This window comes from Lynx rufus, unplaced genomic scaffold (genome assembly GCF_022079265.1).
Source record: "Lynx rufus isolate CCGP_SWC_20201006 ecotype Redwood Valley unplaced genomic scaffold, mLynRuf1.p SCAF_1, whole genome shotgun sequence".
NCBI lineage: Eukaryota > Metazoa > Chordata > Mammalia > Carnivora > Felidae > Lynx > Lynx rufus.
Window position 1 is genome coordinate 153,314,224 of NW_025814823.1, and position 25,952 is coordinate 153,340,175.

Sequence of the window (25,952 nt, forward strand, 5' to 3'; positions counted from 1 at the left end):
GTTTGATCACCTCAGCGTCAGTTGATGCGGTCCCACTTACTTGGGTGCGCATCCCGGTCCTAATTATGGAAACAAGGGAGAAAACCCTGTTGGACCCAATGATTTGAAAAAGAAGTTAGAACAAATTTACATAAGGAACAACTCAAAACATGCTTCATAATTACAGGCATACGCAGATATACATAAAGATATGGAGTGCTGACAGGAAATAAAATTCAGAGACAAAAATCTCCAAGTAACCAAACATTTTTATTTTTTCCTGACTTAGGCCGTTCAGTACTAATCCCTCAAGGCTGATTGGGTCCAGATAGAACCTTACTTGGAAGACTCTGTAAGCAGCACCTAAAAGCCTTCCCATGAACATTAGATGTGCTTATTTATCCCATAGAAAGAGTTTCCATTGTATCACAGCTTACTTTTGGTCTTAAACGGTTTATCTTTTGTCTTTCACACTGTCTGACATCCTAAAAGGAGATTTAAGGGAGGTGGTAACATTTTCTAATGGTGACAATGTGCTCAGCACTTTATACATAATATCTCATTTAATCTTTGTAATAACCTCATTGTATGCATAAGGGGACCAAAGCTATGGCATTGTTGCTTGCTCCTGATTAGCTCTCTGATATATATAAATACTTATGTATGTATGTGTGTGTGTATGTACATATATATGTGTGTGTGTGTGTAGGTGTATATATGTATTTATGCTCACACATTTTCCACCAGATGAAACTGAGAAGGAGGATTTATTTAGTAAAGAAGTATCATTGCATGAGAAATGACATTCAGTGTTGTTGCTCTGCTAAATGTAATTAAATTAAATGTAATTAAATGTAATTCCATAAGTACTCTAATGGAAAGAGAACACTAGAAGGCAGAATATATAAGCTCCAAATTTGGCTTAGGCGTGGGAGCTCAAGCGTGGGATTTGGGGCCAATAAGAACATTTTGTTTTCCTATTCTGTTTATCTGATGCTCCCCCTCATCTTCCTGATTCTCTATATGCTTATCTTTTATATTTTTATCTAAATAAGAAATAATGGATATAAAATATGATCTAAATATAAAACAAATATTTTCATTAATATTTCTTTGCCACTTGTTTGGAAACTAACATACAAGAAAGCAAATACCTCCCCTATCTCTTTCACTGCTATATCCCCTGTGTCTGGACTGGTCCCTGGAATTCAGTGAGCATTCAGTAAATATTTGTCAGGTAAATGAATGAAAAAGAGTATAAACTGAGAAAGAAAAACAGCTACAAAAACTACCCCATCATAGTACTTTTTTCTCTGTGGAGTCATTTTCTGTTTACTCATTTGTATCCCGTACTGGGAACTGACATGGGGCTATCTTCACAATTATGTACACATTCCTAGAAAAGTGTCTAGCCCTGTCATAAAGGCCATAATAAAAATTGTCCAATAGTCTAGAACAATGGGCTGTTTGCTTCATTATCATCATGAAGTTGTTCACAGGAGAAGTAGGTTTGAATATCAATGTATGTTTCTTCAAAGACACATTCACAGAACAATCATAGATGATTGTGACAATAAATCAAAGCAAACTAAGAAAAATAAAAGGTATAATAAATATTTTTCACTATTTCAAGATTTGGGAGGTATCCTGAATTTCTGTGAACTAACTAAAAAAAATCAAATAGGGGCGCCTGGGTGGCGCAGTCGGTTAGGCGTCCAACTTCAGCCAGGTCACGATCTCGCGGTCCGTGAGTTCGAGCCCCGCGTCAGGCTCTGGGCTGATGGCTCGGAGCCTGGAGCCTGTTTCCGATTCTGTGTCTCCCTCTCTCTCTGCCCCTCCCCCGTTCATGCTCTGTCTCTCTCTGTCCCAAAAATAAATAAACGTTGAAAAAAAAATTAAAAAAAAATCAAATAAAAAATAATTATAAAGTAATGGTAGCCCTTTGTTGGTCAGTAGTAAGTTTGTGTCCTGTGCCATTAGACCAGAACCTGTTCATTTTATGTTCTGTTTCCTTCTTTAGTCTGTGAATTTCTGGTACGTACTGGTGATGAACGATGAACACTCAGAGAGGCGATATCTACTATTTTTCCTTCTGAGTTGGGGACTTCCAGCTTTTGTGGTGATTCTCCTCATAGTTATTTTGAGAGGAATCTATCATCAGAGCATGCCACAGATCTATGGACTCATCCATGGTGACCTGTAAGTACATCCAGGCACAACTCATTTAGCCTTTTTAGCCTTTTGTACCCAGACAGCTTTAGTAGTAGATGGTGAAACAGTTGACGAGGTGGTATGACTAAAGGAGGAATACCAGGAACACCTTGCATTCCTCCCAGATTGCCTGCATCTCTGCTTCCTCTAATTATCCCTTTAAGTAAGAAACTATTACCTTTCCAGTTCCCTTGATAGATGCACTTTTCTCAGGTGAGTTGATGTATTAGATGGTTCACAGTAATTTGTACTTTATCATAATTTAGTTTACTAGATTGAGACAAAAATACCTAGTGAAATCAGGGAACTATGAAAATTTTGATAAAGAATAGAATCAATGAAAAATATGGAGTATGGCATATTATCTAAGGACTCTGATATTTATTTGGGGGTGGGGGATTGGAGAAAATGATAGTTACTGACATCCATAACATCCTTAAATACCAAAAGACTGTATCAGAGTGAATGGAAAATGTCTGCAAAAGTACACAGGAAAGAGACAGGGTCAACTACAACCTTCTTGTATATTCTTACTAAAGTACACTAATAGTCTTAAAATGTAACAAATTTGTATATACACACATATATACATGCCTTAATCCTGAATCTGGTATCTTATGGCTTTGAGGACCACCCAGCTCTTTTTATTGACTCCACACGCAGGGAAAAAAAAATTAGGGGTACCTGGGTGGCTCAGTCAGTTAAGCATCCGACTTGATCTTGGCTTGGGTCATGATCTCGTGGTTCTGGAGTTCAAGCCTCACCTCAGGATCTGCACTGATAGAGTGCAGCCTGCTTGGGATTCTGGCTCTCCCTCTCTCTGCCCCTTCCCCACTTGCATGCTCCTTTGCTCTCTCAAAGTAAATAAATAAATTTTAAAAACCTTTATAATATTAAAGTTTAATCAGCTCCCTTGGTGTAATGAGGATTAGAGGGGAAAAGTAACATTTCTAAATAAAGAATAGCTTATTCACAATCTTATGAAGATAGTATTACCTAATTATCTCTCAGGTTATTATTATTATTATTATTACTAGTTAATAGATGTGAATAATCTTTAAATGTAAAAGTAGTATATAAGCAGAAGTCATTTCAGTACCATTATTGCCCCTGATCAGTTATAATTATCTATTAATAATTAATAAATACTTATTGAGGTATGCAAATATATTTCACAAATGGGCAGTCACACACACACATATCCCCCGCTACATTCAACCAAGGAAACTAGCTATGTGATACGCACACACCCACTGAGATGCCAAATATAGTCATTTTTTTATTAAGATTCAGTAAGATTCCCTCATACTGTTTACCTTATAGCATTATAACGTATTTGTGCATATAAAATTCTAAAAGCCTAATCTTCTAGAAGGGAATTATGGTGTCTTTTCAAAATTGTGTTGTGACATTTTGTTACCCCTGACATTAAGTTAAATCTTGGGCAGCCAGGATTAGTGTCAGAAAGTTCGGCATCATTCTTTGTCTAATACAAAGCAACCATGAGACAAGTCCTGGCTGCCAGCTGCCCATCCCTTTCATGAGCTTCCTGGCAACACAGGACTTACTTGGCAGCAGTTTTAGCATTAACACATGTCCCCATCCAGCCTTGGTAAATGGAACCTGATAAAAGTGATATTAATTAGAAGGAACTCTCTTGGTGCTTCTAAAGGGATTTTTAAAGGGAGAAATAGGGGCACTTGGGTGGCTCAGTCGGTTAAGCATCCAACTTCTGCTCAGGTCATGGCTCGTGGTTCACGATTTTGAGCCCTGCATCGGGCTCTGTGCTGACAGCTCAGAACCTGGAGCATTGCTTCAGATTCTATGTCTCCCTCTCTCTCTCAAAAATAAATAAAAGCCTCTCTCTCACTCAAAAATAAATCCCCTCCCCTGCTCATGCTCTATCTCTCTCTCTCTCAAAAATAAATAAAACATTAAAAAAAATTTTAAGAGAGAAATAAACTATTGTACAAGAATGTCCAAGTCAACTGAATGTTAAAATATTTGCTTTCTGAGGCTTTTGCAAAAAGTTTTTTATTATTGGCTCAATTATAAGTAAAATGCAAAATACATTAACCTCTACCTGGTTTTCATATGTTAGGGATTATTAGACCAAAGTGACTAACTTTTGTTACTCTTATAGGTTACATTGATCCTCCATTCACTTAGAATTCCTAAATCATCCCTATGCAAATTTGTTATAGTTTATTTTTACTTCTGTATTTTCATTATCACTTTAATTTCAGTATAAGGATACAAGTTATGATATGATTTATGTAAAATATTTTGTACTTATAACATCATGTAAAAACTTTTATCTAGCAGTAATGATAGGATTTGTGGTTATGGGAAATAGCTGCTCATCTATCATGTAGTGGTTACTTCACAGTAACAAAAAACGTCTTTCTATGAAGAATTTTCTCTAATGCATCCATATATCCAGTTATTATTTTTAAATGTTTTTCTCAAACTTTGGAACCTAGATTATGATAATTTTATAAAAACAGGTGAGAAGCGATCTCTTTTCTCCTATTAGCTGGAAAGGTTTTCAAGTTTGGTGTTATTTCTTCTTTGTTTTTGTGTTTTTTTGTGTGTTTTTTTAAAGTAAGCTCTGTGCCCAACACGGGGCTTGAACTCACGACCCCCGAGATTAAGAGTTGCTTGCCCTACTGACTGAGCCAGCCAGCACACCCTTCTTCCTTAGTATTTTAGAAGACTTTACACATGAAGCTAGCTAGGCTGTTTTTGTTTTTGTTTTTTGTTTTTTTGTTTTGTTTTGGGTTTTTTTTGGGGGGGGTGCAAGTGAGCAAGGAGCAGAGAGAGAGAGAGAGAAAGAGAGAGAGAGAAAAGCAGAGCTGACCAAAGCAGGGCACGAGCTCACCTAATACAGGGCTTGAGCTCACAGGATGTGGGACTCTAACTCGCAAACATGAGATCATGACCTGAGTCAAAGTCAGATGCTTAACCGACTGAGCCACCCAGGCACCTTACAGGAACACTTTTAACTACAGGTTTATTTTCTTTAAACTATATGGAACTATTCATATTTTTTGTATCTAGTTCTTCCTGTATCATTTTGGTAAATCTTTTTTCTATGAATGTTTTCATTTCACATCGGTATTATAATTTTTTAATGTTTATAAGATCTACAGTAAGGAAACTTTTTTCATTCTTGTTATTGATAATTTGTGTCTTTTCTTACCTTTTTTTTCCCTCTCTTGATCAGTCTTGCTGAGGGTTTATTAATATTATTTTTCTTTCCCCAATCTAGCTTTTTACTACTGGATAATCTCTATTATGCATTTGTTGTCAGTTTCATTTTAACTTCATCAATTTCTACACTCATTTTTTTATTACTTATACTGTCTGGGTTTTATCTGATTTTTTTCTTTCCTTTTTTTTTTCTTCTTATTGTATGCCAGGCAGTATGCATTTATTTTGTTTATTTTGTTAAAAATTTCCTGGGCTTCGTGGAGGTACAGTTGACATATATTATTGTGTAAGTTTAAGGTGATGATTTGATACATCACTTGCAAAATGACTGCAACAATAGAGTTTTAGTTAACACTTCCATCACCTCACATAATTAACCTTTTTAAATGTGTGTGATAAGAACATTTAAGATTTACTCTGTTAGCAACTTTCAAACGTATAATAATACACTGTTGTTCTCTGTAGTCATTATGCTATACATTGAATCCCCAGAACTGACTCATCTTATAACTGAAAGTTTGTACCTTTTGACCAACATCTCCCCATTTCCCCCAACCGCAGCCCATGGCAACCAACACTCTACCCTCTGTTTTTATGAATTTGGCTTTTTTAGATTCCTCATATAAGTGAGAATATACAGTATTTGTCTTTCACTGTCTATCCCTGATGCCCTCAGGGTCTATCCATGTTGTTGCAAATGGCAGGATTTTCTTCTTTTTCATGGCTCAATAAATTCTATTGCACTGATATAAAAAAATATTTGTGTGTATGTGTGTGTGTTATGTATATATACATATCACATTTTCTTTATCCATTCATCTAGAGACAGACATTTAGGTTGTTTCCATATCTTAGCTATTGTGAATAATACTGCAGTGAAAATGGGAGTGCAGATCTCTCTTCGAGATCCAGATTTCATTTCCTTTGGATGTATACCCAGAGTTACGATTGCTAAATCATATGATAGTTCTGTTTTTAATTTTTTGAGGAACTTCAGTACTGTTTTCTTTAGTGGCTGTGCCAGTTTACATTCCCACCAACATTCTGTGATCTTTCCTTTCTTCTGCTAACTTTGTGCTTATTTTATTCTTTTTTGCTAGTTCCTTGAGGTGTTCTTAATTTGTTAGGTTGTTAATTTGACACCTTTATTTTTTCCTAATGTTGGCATTTATCACTATAAATCTCATCTTAGAATTGTTTTGGGATGTTGTGGGGGTTTTTTTCTAGGACATTTTTTTATTTCCCTTTTGATTTCTTCTTTTACCCATTTGCTATCAGGAGTATAATTTTAATTTCCACATTCTTGTGAAATTTCCAGTTTTCTTCCTGTTACTGATTTCTAATTTCATATCATTGCCGTTGGAAAAGATATTTGGTATGATTTCAATATTCTTAAATTTGTTAAGACTTGTTTTGTAGCCTAATATATGGTCTATTCTGGAAAATGTTCTATGTGCACATGACAAAAATGGATATACTGCTACTTTGGATTGAATGTTCTGTATATGTCTTTAGGTCCATTTAGTCTAAACTATAGACTAAAGTTCAAGTCCAACATTTCCTTATTGATTTTCTTAATGGAAGACCAATCAATTGTTGAAAGTGGAATATTGAAGTTCCCTACTATTATTCTATTGTTGTTTATTTTTCCCTTCATATCTGTTAACATTTTCTTATATATTTGGGTGCCCTGACATTGGGTCTGTATGTATTTATGATTGTTATATACGTTCTTGATAAGTTGACCCTTTATCATTATTATATCATGGCTTTCTTTATCACTTGTTATACATTTTGAGTTGAAGTTTATTTTGTCTGATATAAGTGTAGCCATCCCTGCCCACTTCTGGTTTCCACTTGATGGAATATCTTTTTCACTTTTTTACTGTAAGCTTATGTATGTCCCTGGAGCTGAAGTGACTCTCGTATAGGCAGCATATCATTAAATCTTGTGGTTTGGTTGTTTGTTTGTTTTTTTTAATGTTTGTTCATTTTGAGAAAGAAAGAGCGCCAGCAGGGAAGGGTTAGAGAGAAAGGGAAGCACAGAATCCAAAGCAGGCCCCAGGTTCTGAGCTGTCAGCACAGAGTCTGATGTGGGGCTCGAACTCATGGACTGCAAGATCATGACCTTAGCTGAAGTCAGATGCTTAACCGACTGAGCCACCCAGTCCCCCTGAGATTTTAAGTTTTTTTTTTTTTTTTATTTTAAGAAAGAGAGCAAGCATGAGTGGGAGAGGGGGGCAGAGAGATTGGAGGGAGAGAATCCCAAGCAGACAGCACACAGCACAGAGCTGGACAGGGGCTCAAACTCACAAACCATGAGTTTGTGACCTGAGCTGAAATCAAGAGTCTGACTCTTAACCGACTGAGCCACCCGGGCACCCCAGCTCTTGTTTTATCAATCTATTCAGCCACTCTACCTTTTAATTGGAGAATTGGGTTCATTTACATTTAGAGTATTTATTGATATGTAAAAACTCACTAATGCCATCTTACTGTCTTCTGGCTGTTTTGTAGTTCCCGTATTCCTTTCTTCTTTCCTTGCTATCTTCTTTTACTAATTAATGGTTTTCCTTAGTGGTACACTTTGATTCCCTACTCTTTATCTTTTGTGTATCTACTGTAGGTTTTTGTTTTATGGTTACCATGAGGCTTCCATAAAACCTCATCTAGATATAACTATTTTATGCTGACAACTTAAAACTTCAGTCACTTGCACAAACTCTGCCCTTCCACTTCACCCCTCTCCTTTTATGTTTTGATGTTAAAACTTACCTCTTGTTAAATCGTGTTTTCATTTGAAATTTAATGTAGCTGTAGTTACTTTCAATCCTTTTTTTTCTTTAACCTTCATACTAAAGTTATATGATTATCATACCATGATATTATTGAGAATTCTGAATTTGACTGTATAGTTATCTTTACTAGTATACTGTATATTTTCACATGTTTTCAGGCAACCAGTTAACATCCTTTCATTTCAGCCTGAAGAACTCCTTTCACCTTTTCTTTTCCTTTTTCTTCTTTCTTTGTGTCTTATTTTAGAGAGTGTGCACACATGCAAGCAGGGGAGAAGGGCAGAGGGAGAGAAAGAGAATCTTAAGTAGGCTCCACACTGTGCACAGAGCCTACAGCAACACAGGGCTTGATCTCACAACTGTGAGATCATGACTTGAGCTGAATCAAGAGCCAGATGCTCAACCAACTGAGCTACCTAGGCGCCCCTCTTTTCACCTTTTCTCATAAAGCAGACCTAGTGGTGATTTCATCCTTCAGCTTTTATTTGTGTGGGAAAATCTTTATTTCTCCTTCATTTCTGAAGAATAATTTTGCTGGGTAGGGTATTCCTGATTAGCACATTTTTTTGCTTCCAGCACTTTGAATATATCATCCCACTCACTCTCTCCTGGCCTGGAAGATTTGTGCTTAGAAATCCTCTGATAGCATTAAGGGGAGTCCTTTGAAAGTTATAAGCTTCTTTTCTGTCTCTGCTTTTAAGATTCTCTTTGTCTTTGATTTTTCACAAGTTTATTATAATGTGCTTTGGAAAAGCTGAGTTTGTTTAGGGACCTATATTATATATTCAGAAGTCCAATAAACATCTTTACCAGAATGACGCATAGCTATCTTATCTTTAGCATGTTCAAAATTGATCTTCTAAATGTGTGCTTTGACCTGTATTTCCTAGGAAAGTTCCACCATCCTCCCAGGTACCCAAACTGTGAACTTAAGAGTTTTTCTACTTCTTTTTTCTTACACTTCACATGCTATTAGTCACAAATTATTTTCTAGCCTAACTCCTACATGTCTTCCTAATTTACCTTCTCATTTTCATCTTCATGTCTTATTTCATCACTGTCTCTTCAGTTCAGTTCTGTCATCTTCGTCTGGTCTTTTGGGTTGCCTCCTAGCTTGTATTCCCATCTCTAATTTCTTCCTTTTTAAATCCATCCACTAAATTCTGAAATATGGAAATGATCATATCACTCTGATGCTTTGAAACCCAACAGTTGCTTTTCATTACCTTCAAGTTCATGGACTGATAGGTCATCCATAGTTGACACTAACCTGCTGAACCAGCTTCATTTAGCATCCCTCACACCCATCCTCCCCAATTACCTTTGTAACCGAATCATTCATTTGATATCTCCAATGGTCTCTTGTGCCTATACCTTTGAATGTATCTTCTATGTCTCAAATGGTTTTCTTTGCTTTTGTCTGCCTAGAAAATATCTATTATTTTCCTCTAAACATCAACTTAAATATCAGCTCTGTCGAGGATCTAGTTTCAGATTAAAATACTACCTCTTATATGTAGCCTTGATAGACTCAGAACCTGTCATAAATCCTATGATTTAGCAACCATAGTATGTTATGAACACTTGATTATGTCAGCCATGTTCATTGAAATTCAGAGTAGAGATCAGTGATTAATAATTGGTAACATATGGTAAAAGTTACTAAATTTTTGAAGGATACAGGGCATAATTTACTCTTTAATGTAAATATCTGAACCGAAAAAAGGAAAGCCTTAACAACCCAAGCTAAGTGTATACAAAGGAGGGTTTAGAGATAACTTTCGTGCTTTCTCTATGCAGTAACATGTATATAATAAAATTTTGCACAATCATATGATTATGAAATGTATCTAAAAGTACTTGGAAGTGACCAAATAATACTGTATCTCAACACTTTAAATACTACATAAGAACGGTGATATTTTATAAGAAAAAAACTTTCTTATACATACATAAAGGGTCAAATTGTAATTTACCAAGACTAATGGATTTTTTAATCTAGGTTTAAGACACACAACATGATCTGGAGAAAGGTCCTACAGAGACTTGTTATTGCTCCTTTGTCACTGAGTCAGATGATCTTTTGACTGTATGAGGAATCATACTATACTCAAAGTAACAAAAGAAAGCTTCCTATACCTTTAACATTTTCTTAAAGACATCTTCATCACTTTTTTTTTTTTTCTTCATCACTTTTTGAAATTAGTGCTAGGAATTTTTCCAGCTTTCTTTTTATCTTATAATTGAACAGTGCTGAAGTAAAATAAAGTCAAAGTAAAGGAAATCAATCCATTTTGATTGATTTCCATTGTTTACCAGAAGTCATTCTATTGAGAGTACCCAGAGGTAGTTTTTATTGAGTAGTTTATAGAGTATCCTTGGAAGTAGTCACCCATTTTTCTTGAATTCACTTCTTGGCTACTTGAGAAAAAAGAAACAAGCTAAAGAGAAATCTTTAGCCTGTTCATGCAAAGGGCAGAGGGAAGAGAATATGGAACTGAGTCAAGAGCCAGGGTGGAAACAAAAGGAATACAGCCCTGAGAATTATCCCTAAATAGATTTAAAAAAAAAAAAACAAAAAACAAAAAACACATTAATTTGAGTCTACAACTCTGTGGCTATGAACGGATAGAGTGATTGAGAATCAGTGTCCTAGTCATGCCATATAGAGAAGAAGACAGTGAAGGCTTTCTTATCTCAGTATTCCTACCTTTCAGCTGCAAGACCCTGACACATCAATAAATGTCAATAGCAGTAAAACTGACATAATAATGATGATAGATTGGTTTGTACTTCTAAACACTTGCTTTTTTCTTTCTTGCTTGCTAATTCATATGAATTCAAACTTAAGAAAAAATCAGCATATACCTATAGAGTAACTATTATGTGCAAAGGCCTAAATGAATTCTCATCTATTTAATCTAAGAATTTGTTTGCTCATAGTGAAAAAATGCATAACTTAATTTTAAAATTGCTTACAGTTTTTTTTAATTTTTTAGTATTTCAGTTTCTCAGTTTTTAGCATATTTTACTCTTGATATTTTGATCTTTTTTTTTAACAAATCTTAATTATAACCTCTTCTGATTATCCTGATCCTGAGCTGAATTACCTATTTTATAAATTATTCAATCCTCTGAAAACAATCTAATTTAGTTAGCTATATTAGGAGAAATTGTTGTTATATAGAAGACAAATCTGTATGCTCTAAATTAGAACTAAGCAGAAGTAATAGTGGTCTATTGCAATTATGATCACATGAGAGTCTTTATTTTTATTAAATTACTTAAAAAGAGAATCATGAAAAAATGATTATAAATATAGAGAGCCTGTTTACTTATTGTCTAAGATTAGAGAATATTGACATAAATGAATGCAGGAGCAGTATTATCAGGATCTCTTCATAGATTTGTTCAGGTAGGGGGTGTATTATTACACATGGGTGTACACACACATACACACAAACACACGCACATAATATATGAACATAGAGATAGCTGCTTTAGACTAGCATTTTCCATTTATTCAGAGCTCCAAAATAAAGAGATATTGGAAGTATACTTTCATTTAAAATCTTAGAATCCCAGAATTGAAGGGTTGGAAAATATTTTCAAGCTTGCCTTAATAAAGTCCTCAAAAACATTATGATTAAAACCCCTGTTCAAAGTATCTTGAACTTCTTATCCCAAATATTCAGTTTATTTGACTTTTTATGGGTACTGATTAACAACCTACTCCGCTAATCTTATCTCATTCCCTTATCTTGTGTTAGCTTTATCTCTCCTAGCAACAACCTTAGCTTTTGTGACTACTACTTTATCTCTCTGAGAAACATTCTGCCTGGTGCCTTGAGTGACATCCCTCATGGCTTCTGAGTCCCTGGATTCTTCTCTTTACAAGCAAGGTGGAACCTGGACAAAAGAGAACTTTATAAAGCATCGAATCCAGTCCCTATGCAATCTTTGAGTAATCTTTACAGCATTGCAGACCAATGTGCATTCATTTTATAGTTGAACTCATCTGTGAAAAAGAATGTATTTCCTCCCAGGGCTTTCTTACGTAGAGTAAAAAAATCTCTTAGATTCTGTCTCAATGTCTGATTGCTGAGTTCATACCAAAAAACAAACGAGAAACAAAAAATAACTTGGTATTTTCCATGTGATAATCCTTCAGTGTCACAGTTTTCTTTTTTTTTTTTTTTTTCCAAGCTGAACATTTCTGATTTGTTCAAATATGTCTTCACGGGGCGCCTGGGTGGCTCAGTCGGTTAAGCATTAAGCATCCAACTCTCTTGATTTCAGCTCAGGTCATGATCTCATGGTTCGTGGGATCAAGCCCCAGATTGGGCTGTGCCCTGGCAGCATGGATCCTTCTTGGGATAATCTCTCCCCCTCTCTTGCTTATGCTTGCTGCTTATGCTCCTTATGCTTGCTCTCTCTCTCTCTCTCTCTCTCTCAAAATCAATAAACTTGAAAAATATATATGTCCTCGTATAGTTTACTTTTGCATCTTTTCACTATCTCAGTAGCTCTCTTCTAAACTTATTCTGTCTATATCAGTCTTTTCTTTTTCTATTTTATTTTTGAAAGAATTTTAAACACAGAAAAGTTGCAAAAATTGTCAGCATTTACATACACCCTTCACCCTGGGTACACACACACATACTTACGTAGCCATGGCACGATGATCAAAACCAAGATATTAACTGTGATAAATAACTATTAATTAAATGGCAGACTTTGCTCAGAGTTACCCAGTTTTCTCCACAGTGTCTTTTTCTGTTCCAAAATCCAGTGCTGGATTCCACATGTCATTCAGTGATTACATCTCTTTGTCTCCTCCAATCTGACAGTTCCTCTGTCTTCCCTTGTTTTTACTTTTGATAAGTACTGGTCAATCATTTTATAGAATGTCTCCAAACTTGGTTTTATTTAATGTTTTCCCATGATTATATGGAGAGTATGCATTTTTTTTGTTTGTTTTGCAAAAATGGCACACGATATTAAAGTACAAGTTTTTGTGTGTCATCCAACATGTTTTCGGTTCTCTTGGATATATACCTAAGATGGAATTGTTGGGTCATATGATTTAACTTGCTGCTTTCAAGTTTCTCTCCTTGTCTTTGTCTTTCAGCAGTTTAATTATGATACGTCTAGATATGGTTGTCACTGGTTTCTCCTAATTGTTTGTTGAGCTTAATGTGCAAATTAATGTTTTTCATCAGATTTGGGAAGGTTTGGGCTGTTATTTCTCCAGATATTCTTTCTATCCCTTTCTCTCCTCTTTTGGGACACTTAGCATTCATTTGTTGATAAGCTTGATGATGTCCCAGGAGCTCTGAGGTTCTGTTGATTTTTCTTCATTATTTTTCTTTCTGTTGCTCAGACTTGATGATCTCAACTGATCTATATTCTTATTTACTGGTTCTTTCTTCTACCTGCTCAAAACTGCTGTTGTCTAATGAAATTTTCATTATAGTTATTATACTTTTTAACACTAGAATTTCTGTTGGTATTTGGGTTTTTTTATTTGTTTTGGGGGAGTCTGTTTTTTTTTTAGCAATTTCTTTCTCTGTGTTGGTATTCTTTATTTGGTGAGACATCATTCTTATACACTCATTTAGTTCTTTACACATGGTTTCTTTTATTATTTGAACAAATTGTAAGTAGCTGGTTTAAAGTCTTTATCCAGTAGATTTAATATCTGGTTTTCCTCAGTGATAGTAACTTTGCTTGCTTTTTTCCCCCTGTATATGGACCATACTTTCTTATTTCTTTGCATGTGTTGTAATTTTTGTATAGAACTGGATATTCTAAATAATATAATGTGGAAAATCTGAAAATTATATTCTCCCTTTTCCTCAGGGTTTGTTGTTTCTGCTCATTTCAGTAGTAGTTCTTCATTTATTGAGTTTTATGAACTAATTCTATAAATGTATAAAACTAAATTCTATAAATATTCTTTGTCAGTGGCCGCTGATCTGTGTTCTGTTAGTTTAGTGATTAATGATTGACAATTATTTCCTTAAATGCTTGGAACCAAGACATCTCCCACTCTTTACCAAGTGGTTCTATGTGCATGTTAGAACATGACTTCAACACTCCACCAGGAAGTTGACAACTACCCCTTAGCCTTCACTTCCTGCTTATGTAGGCCTTCAAGGTCAACCAGTGATGAGAGAGCCTAAGGGCTTCTCAGGTTTTTCCTGAGCATGGGCACAGTCCTAGGCATGAACGTGAATTTCTAAATTCTCAGGACTATATCGGCCCCCTCCGAGGCCTCTGTGGACATCACATACCCCAGCTTTTCTTACAATCTTCTTTGTTTGTCTGTTTGCCCCAGTTGCTTTTATTCATTAGTTCAGGAAGCCATGAAGTTAAATCACTTGCTTTACATTGTTTTTAATAAGCAACTCCGTCCCTTTCACCCCCTCATTCTTACCGTCCACCCAAGGAACAGAATTTCTGTACTGGCTGGACTCTGAGACAGGTCAAATATAGAAATATCCTTGTAAATTAGGGCTTTCATTGGAAATGAAGCTTTCAAAGAGTGACAGCTGCATTCTCCCACCCAAATTTCTTCCCTAGTGGCTACTAGACTGTGCCAGGAATGCAAGTTGTTATTTTTCAAGGCCACATGAAACTAGAGACCAGTTCTGATATTTAAGCAATCCAATATTACATAAATATGCTTAACTCTAGAACACCCAAGTACTGAAATGCGGGAACATAAAACAGTATACTTCAGCAACCTCACTATACTAAATATGTCAGGAGATGTGTCTGTAGATTTTTCTTCGATTGGAGTGCAGTGGAAAAGGCAGCTTTGGAGGTAGATGGACAGGGAGTCAAATACTGACCATGCCATATTCTGATTCTGTGACCCTGCACAAGTTGCCCTCTAAGAGCTTGAAGTTCCCCATCTGTAGAATAGGTGTAATAAAAACCTGTGTCTTAGAAATGTGATGTGGATTGATTGAGATGATAAATGTAAAAAAAAAATGCATATGAATGTACAGTGTCTGGCACACAGGAGGGGTCAGTTTGTGAAAGCCTAATTTATCAGTCTGTGAATGTGTGTCTCATATGAAGTAATAATTACATGTAACCTATCAGATAAGCCTGTCTAAATATTATTGGCCCTATAAATTCTTAAAGGGTTGCTTATCATTTTATTACCTCCAGATATTCTGATACTATTATTTAAATTATTTCTATCATTTTCTTTTGCATCTTTGACATTGATATTGCAAACAGTATATTCTTTAATATTTCTGAAACTCAGAAGCTTTTATCAGCCTAACATAAAGAGTTTTGTTTTGGTCATAAATGAGGGGAAAAATACAACTAAAGCTTTCCATATTTTATATAACAGAATACCATACACGGGGTGACTTTAAACAACAAACATTTATTTTTCATAGTTCTGGAAGCTCACAGTCCAGATCAGAGTGCCAACATGGTCAGGTTCTTGGTGAGGGCCCTCTTGCAGGTTATGTCCTCATGTGGCCTTCCTGGGTGCATTCACAGAGAGATCCTGTGTTCCCTAATCTAAGAATTTGTTTGCTCATAGTGAAAAAATGCATGACTTAATTTTAAAATTGATTACAGTTTTTTAACTTTTTAGAATTTCAGTTTCTTAGTGTTTTAGCATATTTTACTCTTGATATTTTTGATAAATCTTTTTTTTAACAAATCTTAATTATAACCTCTTCTGATTATCCTGATCCTGAGCTCAATTACCCATTTTATAAATTATTCAATCCTCTGAAAACAATCTAATTTAGTTAGCTCTATTAGGAGACATTGTTGTTAATATAGAAGACAAATATGTATGCTCTAAATTAGAACTAAGCAGAAGTAATAGTGGTCTATTAGAAGTATGATATCACATGAGAGTCTTTATTTTATTAAATTACTTAAAAAGAGAATCATGAAAAAATGATCATAAATATAGAGAGCCTGTTTACTTATTGTCTAAGATTAGAGAATATTGACATAAATGAATCAAGGAGGAGTATTATCAGGATCTTACCATGAGGCCCCACCCTCATGACCTAATCCAACAATAATTACTTCTCAAAGGCTCCACCTCCAAAAACATCACATTGAGGGTTAAGGTTTCAATGTAGGAATTTTGTGGCAGACAGAAATATTCAGTCCATGGCAGATATTTTTAAAGTTTACCTAGGGGAGCCTGGGTGGCTCAGTCGGTTAAGTGTCCAACTTCAGCTTAAGTCATGTTCTCATGGTTCATGAGTTTGAGTCCTGCATCGGGCTCTGTGCTGACAGCTCACAGCCTGGTGCCTACTTCAGATTTTGTGTCTCCCTTTCTCTCTGTCCCTCTCCTGCTCGCGCTCTTTCTCTCTCAAAAATAAATGTTAAAAAAAATTTTTTTCAAGTTTATCTAAATGTGAATGTAATCTGAAGTAAATGATTAAGTATCCATTTTAGTTCCAAGGAATCATTTTTGATCAGGCCACAAGCTGTGAAAATTAGAACTTTAGTCTCATTTTTGTTGAAAGATGAAGAACTGTGTTCTTCTGTGTCCAGAAACAGCCGGGTTATTCTAAAATTATTCTCAGAGTAAAGTTTCCTGTAAATATTTTTGCTTATACCGACTTCATTTGTATCAACAATGGCTCTTTCCAAGTCTTAATACTTACTATAATAACATCAGTATATTAATGTGTAACAATCACTTATAACTCCATCACAAAGATAATTTGAGATTATATATATATATATATATATATATATATATATATATATATATATTTTAATGTTTGTTATTTATTTTGAGAGAGAGAGAGAGAGAGAGAGTGAGCAGGGGAGGGGCAGAGAGAGAGGGACACAGAGAATCCCAACCAAGCCACGGGATATCAGCACAGAGCCTGACATAGGGCTTGAACCCACAAACCATAAGATCATGACCTGAGCCAGACACTCAACCAGCTGAGCCCCCAGGTGCACCTCTGGGGCATGTGTGTGTGTGTGTATTTTTTAATTTTTTAACCTCTTTTCTATGTATATGCGCGCGCACACACACACACATATATATATATATATATATATATATATATATATATATACACATTCACATATATTTGAATATATACATTCTCAATAAAAGCAGGATACCTTATGTACTATTTTGCAGTTTACTTTTTATGTGACAGTTTTCTATATCAGTATATATTAATCATATTTTGTCCTATAGTGTTTTGTTATTTCACCAACCCTCTATCGTTAGACTTTTGAACTATGTCTAGTTGGGTTTTTTTAATAACACTGTTGTAATGAATATCCCTATAGAGTAAAATGTTTGTGGTACTTCTGTTAATATTTTCTGTAGGATGAATTTTGAGCAATGGAATGGCTCATTTAGAGGACACCTACATAATTTTTTACTTTAAAATATATTACCAGAGTGTTTTCTAAAATAACAAATAGCAAATTATAACAGAGCCTGTTGCCCCACATTCTTGCCAGTTCTGGGTATCCTAAGTTTTTTTTCAGTGTTTGCCGATGTGAAATTTTATAAAAAATATTTTTTTCAAATTTTTATTTCTTTAACAGTTAGTATGTTTTAATAGCTTATTTTATTTTGTACCAGACATTATACTAAGTACATGGTCTCATTTATATATCTTTGCATAGCTTTATTTAGCATTTTTCTTTTGTCAGTTGTTTGTTCATCTCCCTGCATTAATTTTTCTGATTGTTCATGTTTTCCAATAATTTGAAGTGTTTGTTTTCTTTTTCTTTTTTAAAAGGTGAGGTTGGGTATATTAGGGCTATTACTTTTGTCTCCCTTGAATTTTTATTTCTCTATTAACACATCATTCTCCTATCCATTTTTAAGGAAATTTTACATCTTCATGTATGAGATGAGCTTTTGTGTGATATCAGATCATTTCAGAGAATCGTTTGTGTGCTAATTAAAATTTCCAAGTACAATAATAGTACGTTGAGAACATTTAAAGTGATTTACTCAGGGTCAAAATGGTGAAAGTGTGTTGCCACAAGACCCTCAGTCTGAATTCATCCTAATTTATTAACTAGAGGCAGAATCAGGAAGACTAATGATTACTTATCACTGCAAAGTGCTAAGGACTTGGATATTTGAAATATCAAGCCAAATAAACTATTAAGAAATAACTAATTGTAAAGCTGTAGGAGGTGGAGTTGTAGTGATAGAGATGTTTGTGAAATTGCATTTTTTAAAATTTTGTTTTAATGGTTTGTTTATTTTTGAGACAGAGAGCCAGCGCGGGGATGGAGCAGAGAGAGAGGGAGACACAGAATCCAAAGCAGGCTCCAGGTTCTGAGCTGTCAGCATAGAGCCCAATGCAAAGCTCGAATTCATGAACCATGAGATTATGACCTGAGCTGAAGTCAGATGCTTAACCAACTGAGCCACCCAGGCGCCCCTAAAATTGCATTTTATCTTGCTTATTTCTTTAAAAAATTTTAGGGACCAAATGCAAAAGTTGGTCAGCTTTCATTTTCAGATGTTTTGTATTACAAGGTATTTTGCAATATCTCAAAAATTCTCATTTGAAAAACTGAAAAAGCTTATACAACCACAAATGACCACGTGTGTATTAGTTCAGGAAACAAATGAGTTATTTATAGCGGAAGTTCTGTTGAAGATAATTCTAATGAAAAAGGAAATGCCCACAAATATAAACATTGTGTCAAAGAGGATACTTGGTACAACCTAAGAAAACCATTCCCTGCTTAAAAAGATTTTCTGACAGTTGATTTTCAGGTTGTATTTTTTACTTTGTAACTTCTCAGGGCAAGGATATCTGCCTGCTATTTCTTTTTCTTAAAATAATTTCTTACTATAAAATTAATGTTTATTTTAGAAACTATGGAAAACTTAGAAATATAATTTTGAAAAATAAAAATCAGATATATTTCCATTATTCCTATATTAGCACTTCTAATTGTTGATATGTTTCTGTTTATGTCCTGATTTACATATTTTGGGTTTTATAGTACAAAGTTGGGATTACACAATTCTGTCTCCTTATTTCACTTAATGTTATATCATTAGAATTTCCCATACCATTAAGTGTACCTCAGCATTTTTTACTGGCATCACAGTGTCTTTCTCACGATAGAATTTGTCATATCATATTTATCATTTCCCAGCTTTGGACATTTAAGTTCTTCCCTGTCCCCATTTTTTTTTTAATTTAAATCCAAGTTAGTTAACATGTAGTGTAATAATGGTTTCAGGAGTACAATTTAGTGATTCACCACTTACTTATAACACAACAGTGCTCATCACAATAAGTTCTCTCCTTAAAGCCCATCACCCATTTAGCCTATCCTCTACCCACCACCTTTCCAGCAACCCTGAGTTTGTTTTGTTTTAAGGGTCTCTTATGGTTTGCCTCCCTCTCTGTTTTTATCTTATTTTTCCTTCCCTTCCCCTATGTTCATCTGTTTTGTTTCTTAAATTACACATATGAGTGACATTATTTATCTTTCTCTGACTTACTTCGCTTAGCATAATACATTCTACTTCCATCCACATTATTGCAAGTGGCAATATTTCATTTTTCTTATCACAGTAATATTCCATTATATTTATATACACCACATCTCTTCTATCCACTTGTCAGCCGATAGACATTTGGACTCTTTCTGTAATTTGGCTATTGTTGATAGTGCTGCTATAAACATTGGGGTGCATATGCCCCTTTGATTCAGCAGTCTTGTATCTTTTGGATAAATACCTGATAGTGCAATTGCTGGGTCATAGGGTAGGTCTATTTTAATTTAATTTAATTTTTTTTTCTTGCCTCTGGGTCCTGGACACAATATTTTTAACTTTTGAGAAACCTCCATACTGTTTTCCAGAGCACCTGCACCAGTTTGCATTCCCACCAGCAGTGCAAAAGGGTTCCTCTTTCTCCGCATCCTCCCCAACATCTGTTGTTGCCACAGTTGTTAATTTTAGCCATTCTGACAGGTGTGAGGTGGTATCTCATAGTGGTTGTGATTTGTATTTCCCCAATAATGAGAGATGCTGAGCATCTTTTCATGTGTCTGTTAGCCATCTGGATGTCTTCTTTGGAAAAGTGCCTATTCATGTCTTTTGCCCATTTCTTTACTGGATTATTTATTTTTTAGATGTTGAGTTTGGGAATTTCTTTATAGATATCGGATACTAATTTTTTATTCAACATGTCATTTGCATATATCTTCTCCCATTCTGTTGGTTGCCTTTTAGTTTTGCTGATTGTTTCATTCACTATGCAGAAGCTTTTTATCTTGATGAGGTCCCAATAGTACATTTTTGCTTTTGTTTGCCATGCCTTGAGGGACTGTCTAGTAAGAAGGTGCTACAGCTGAGATCTAAGAGGTTGTTACCTGTGTTCTCCTCGAGGATTTTGATGCTTTCCTGTCTTACATTTAGGTCTTTCATCCATTTGAGTTTATTTTTGTGTATGCTTTAAGAAAGTGGTCCAGGTTCATTCTTTTGCATGTTGCTCTTCAGTTTTCCCAACACCTTTTTCCAGTAGCTATTCTTTCCTGCTTTGTTGAAGATTAGTTGACCATACATTTGTGAGTCCATTTCTGGGTTCTCTGTTCTGTTCCATTGATCTATGTGTCACCATTTTTAATATTGAAAAATCTGCAGTGATTGTGCTATGTCACATTTCCATAGCACAGATTCCTTAAAATGAAATTACTAGATTAAAGATACATTTTTAGAAATACTAAAATTACAAAACTGTCATCCCAAAAGGTTGAAAATACAGAGTCACCTGGGTGGCTCAGTCAGTTGAGTGTCTGACTCTTGATTTCTGCTCAGGTCATGATCTCACAGTTCGTGGGATCGAGGCCTGCTTGAGCTCTGTGCTGACATCATGGAGGCTCCTTGGGATTCGCTCTCTCCCTCTCTCTGTCTCTGCCCCTCCCCTGCTTGTGTGTATGTGTGTGCACATACTCTCTCTCAAATAAATAAACTTTTTAAAATGTTAAAAATATAATCCTTTTTTAAAAAGTTTATCTGAGAGAGAGAGAAAGAGCACAAGTGGAGGAGGAGCAGAGAGAGATGGAGAGAGAGAATCCCAAGCAGGTTCCACACTACCAGTGTGGAGCCCAATTTGGGGCTCAAACTCAAGAACTGCAAGATCATGACCTAAGCAGAAGTTGAACATCTAACCAACTGAGTCACCCAGGCACCCCAAAAATATAATCTTAATGATATTTCTTTTGTTTAAATATTTATTTATTTTTGAGAGAGAGCATGAATGTGGGAGGGACAGAGAGAGAGGAATATACAGAATCTGAAGCAGGCTTCAGGCTCTGAGCTGTCAACACGGAGCCTAATGCAGGGCTCAAGCTCACGACCATGAGATCATGACCTGAGCCAAAGTTGGACTCTTAACCTACTGAGCCACCCAGGTACCCCCTTAATAATATTTCTTGAGAGTACCAGTCTCCCAACACTAATGCTAGTCTTGATTATGAGCTTTATGATTTTGATAGGTAAATGTGGTATATTAGGGCTCTCCAGAGAAAAAGAATCAATATAATATAGTTAGCTGGGTAGATAGATAGATACATGGATATAAATTTATTATAAGGAATTGGTTTATGAGATTATGGAGGCCTGCAATTACCACAATCAGCAGGGAAAGTTAGCAAGCTGGAGATGTAGAAGAACAGATAGTGTAGGTGTGGTTCCATTCTAAAGGCCAGGAGGCTTGAAACCCAGGAGCAGCCAGTGTTCCAGTTGGTGTCTGAGGGGGGAAGAAAGCCAATGTCCAGTTCAAAGACCATCGGGCAGGAAGAATTCCCTTTTATTCAGGGGAAGATCCAGGGGGTTTTTTGTTCTATTCAGGCCTTCAGCTGATTGAATGAGGCCCACCCACATTGAGAGCAATCTGCTTTACTCAGTTTATCTATGTACTTAAATGTTAGTCTCATCCAAAAACAATTTTACACACACATCCAGAGAAATGTTTGACTAAATATCTGGGCCTCTCATGGCCCAGTCAAGTTGACATATAACCAGCATATGCAATGAAATAATGTTTTGTTGCTATTTATTTAATGAGACCAAAGAGTTTGAATACACTTTTATATATTTATTGGCCATTTGTACCTGTTTGATAAACTGTTTGTATCCTTAGTTTTCTTTTGTCTCTCTGCCTCAGTTGAGTTGTCCAATCTTAGACATTTTATTTGCTTTTTTCCCATTGTTTTAAAATCAAAGATACCAAAGTATCCTGAGTACTTATCACTAGACCTTGTGTTCTATCTACATGATTACAATAATCACACCTTTTTTTTTCTTAATCATTTTTCAAGTCTGACTTTTTCCCATGCGTCCTGCCACAGCTACTGAGGTCTGTGTGTCCTTTTAGTCATTCGGGTTTCTGCATCGCCATACTGCTCATCCCTGCTTCCAATACAGATTTGACTTGTTATTGCATATTTCCCCGCTCCTTTTGTCCCCTCAATACCTCCCTCAGAATACTTTTGTCTGGACCTTACTTTGCTTCTTTCCTTAGGCTTTGTCTTTTTGGATTATATTTAGAGTTTTAAGCCATTTTCTAAAATTTTTGTTCTGGTCCCCATTATAATTTTCAAAACCATCATCTTTTTTTCTGGCACTTGCGGGTTTTACTTTTTCTTTTCATGTATCCCATGTTGGTTATTTTTAAAAAGCATTTACTTGGGGCGCCTGGGTGGCGCAGTCGGTTAGGCGTCCGACTTCAGCCAGGTCACGATCTCGCGGTCCGTGAGTTCGAGCCACGCGTCAGGCTCTGGGCTGATGGCTCAGAGCCTGGAGCCTGTTCTGATTCTGTGTCTCCCTCTCTCTCTGCCCCTCCCCCGTTCATGCTCTGTCTCTCTCTGTCCCAAAAATAAATAAAAACGTTAAAAAAAAAAATTTAAAAAAATAAATAAATAAATAAAAAGCATTTACTCATTCTAGAATGAGATCTCCCTGGAGCCTTGTGTTATTCAATACACGAAATTTTGATTTGGGGTTTTGCTCACCTTTGTTCTTAGTTATTATAGGGAATCTCTTTAAATACAAATCTTGATTTAAGGTTTATTTACATGGTAACATACATAGTAAGGTCTATGTGTATAGCACAGTTAACGGTAATTAACAGCATGCATCTACTGTAGGTCTATAAGAAAGAAGTGTAGTTTTCAGCTACCTACATAGGTAGTCATCTGGCACTTTAAATCAGTTGAATACATGAAAAATGTGAGCCCCCAAAGACATTGCTGCCAGTTTTTTCCTGTCTCTCTGCCTCTGTAATGTATCTTTCCTGGGAACCATACCTCTCCGAGTGCCGTAGCCAAACACAATCCCCTTTACTCCTACTGCCCCCGTGGATTTGGTGAGCTGCATCCTTGGAAATAATAGATAAAGATCATCAGGACCGATTTGAGGGGTGCAGTGCTGGCAGAAGAAAAGGAACCGTGGCTGTCTCACCAAGAAATTCCTGTGATCTGCCCAGCTTCCTAGTTGATAGAGATCCTAGCTCTTTTTAAAGCTAAATGAATACTTATGTGAACCATTAGATAAGTTATTTCTTCGTGGAAAATTTAGGTGCAAAGAGGTGCAAATCCAGAACAATTATAAGTAGCATAGCCAGAATTACACCCAGTGTGTCTGACTTATCTGTAGATCCATAGCTGCTCCCACACACACATACTGGAAATCCTAGTCTACTTGAAACAGTGTAACTGATGTATTTTATTTGAAAATCTGACAGTTATTCAGAAGGTAGAGGAAGCAGTAAGGCAAACAGCTTGACATAATTCTGTTTAATTTTAGAAATAGAAATGATAAGATCCAGCAGAAAATAACCCTCGCCAAATGGAGCTTTTGATAAACAGAGAAGGAAATCCTGAACATAAGTAGATATGTGTGCACACTAAAATTTAGGAAGATCAGTTTTGAAACAGATAAAAAATTGGAGAACATTTCATTACTGGAGATTCTGAAAAACAGTGGCAGAGGAATGAAAGTTTTAAGAATGAACTTCAAAGGGAGTGGTTGAAAATAATTTTTAAAAGAGGGAGAAAAGAGGAAGGCAGTCATCAGAATCAGTCTGGGGGTGTGTATTCTCATTTGGGGAGGGCTCAGAATAACAAGGGCAGGCATAATGAAAGAAAGTATAAATATATCCTAGAGGAAAAGAATGGCTAATGTAGGAAAAGAAGAACTTAAACTAAAATGAAGTGAGGCTTGTTAAAAATGATAAAATAACAAGTGGAGGAAAGGAGAGGCCATTGAAAGTTTTTGTTAAGATTAAAAATACCCTCTACAGTGGAGAAAACCTCTATAGGGAGGCATTTAATATTAGAAAAAGAAAAGATGATTCAGTTCGATTTTGCTTTCACTTTCTCCATCAAGTAGAAAGAATCTCTAGAGAGGGAAGAAAAGAGCTACCAGTAAAAGACCTGAACTCTCAAAGTGAGCTGGTTATGTGAGCATCTAGGCGTTCTAAGCCACTTCACATTTCTCTTCCTGCTTGACTGATAAAATTCAAATATGAGAGAATTTGAGGAACCAACATTGAGGAATGTGGAATGCAGGACAGTTCTGTAATAGAAAACAAATGGAAAATAAGTGAATATTGTCCCCAGTTTCATAAACTGGATTCTCAGTCTTCCTGGTCCTGAAAAAAATTCCCAATATCTTCGTAAATTGATGCCTTAAGAACACTTAGAAAAAAAGAAACCCGTGATAAACTAAAAGATAACATATACTATTGGACCAATTTCCTTTATAAGGAGTGTACCAGTATACTCTCTATAGGAGAATGCTATAGACATTGTAATCTGTGTCATTTTTTCCCATTGTTTGTTAATGACATGATGGTAAACTATGGACTGGATGTAGCTGAGTTGTTTTATGCTTGCTTAAATCAGTGTACCTAAAGAGTATGGCTTTACTAATTTGTTTTGAATTCTAAAGAGAAAGAGAAGTTGCTGGAAAACAGTGGCATGCATGTCAGTAGGAGACTGATCATGATGTTTAGGAGGATGTCACATGACATCACAGAGAAGGTTTGTGGACCTGTCCATAGCTTCATAGATAGATAGAAACATAGATAGATATGCTTTGTCTCTAAAGCATAACAGAACACAGCTTTCTTCAAATCTGTGAAGAACTGACTTAACAAAAACAGAGACCAGAAGAGTCAACTTGGAGAGTCAAACACTGATTGGAAGTTAATTAAATGACTTCTAAAGTTCCTTTCCCCTCAGTGTTTTATAATTTGATTCTCTTTTATAAATCTGAAAAAATTTTTAAATCTGATGTATATTTTAAATTGTTTTTAAAAATAGACTACTACATTCAATCCTACACTAAAGGAGCCTACTTTGTATAATTTTTTAGAATTCATTTTAAACTTTATTGTTTTTCTATGCTTGTTTTAGAGTAAATGCTCAATAAATACTCAGTAAATAAATTTGGTTGACCAATTTGCTTTAAGAGTTTAGTTGTTGTAGGGGCACCTGGGTGGCTCAGTTGGTTAAGCATATGACTTCGGCTCAGGTCATGATCTCACGGTTTGTGGGTTTGAGCCTCACGTCAGGCTATGTGCTGACAGCTCAGAGCCTGGAGCCTGCTTTGGATTCTGTGTCTCCCTCTCTGTCTCCCCCTCCCCTGTTCACGTTTTGTCTCTCTGTCTCTCAAAAATGAATAAATGTTAAAAAAAAAAAACAAAAGATTCTAGTTGTTGCTAAAATATC

The 25,952-nt window shown here is 35.6% G+C and overlaps 1 protein-coding gene across 1 annotated transcript in view; it reads left to right on the forward strand.

The window, feature by feature from the left end:
- ADGRV1 (adhesion G protein-coupled receptor V1) overlaps positions 1–25,952 on the forward strand; it is a 543,587-nt gene that overhangs the window by 349,803 nt on the left and 167,832 nt on the right. The window contains exon 86 of the mRNA XM_047076463.1: positions 2,000–2,178. Within this exon, the coding sequence (XP_046932419.1) occupies positions 2,000–2,178 (179 nt within the window). The remainder of the gene's footprint in view (positions 1–1,999; positions 2,179–25,952) is intronic.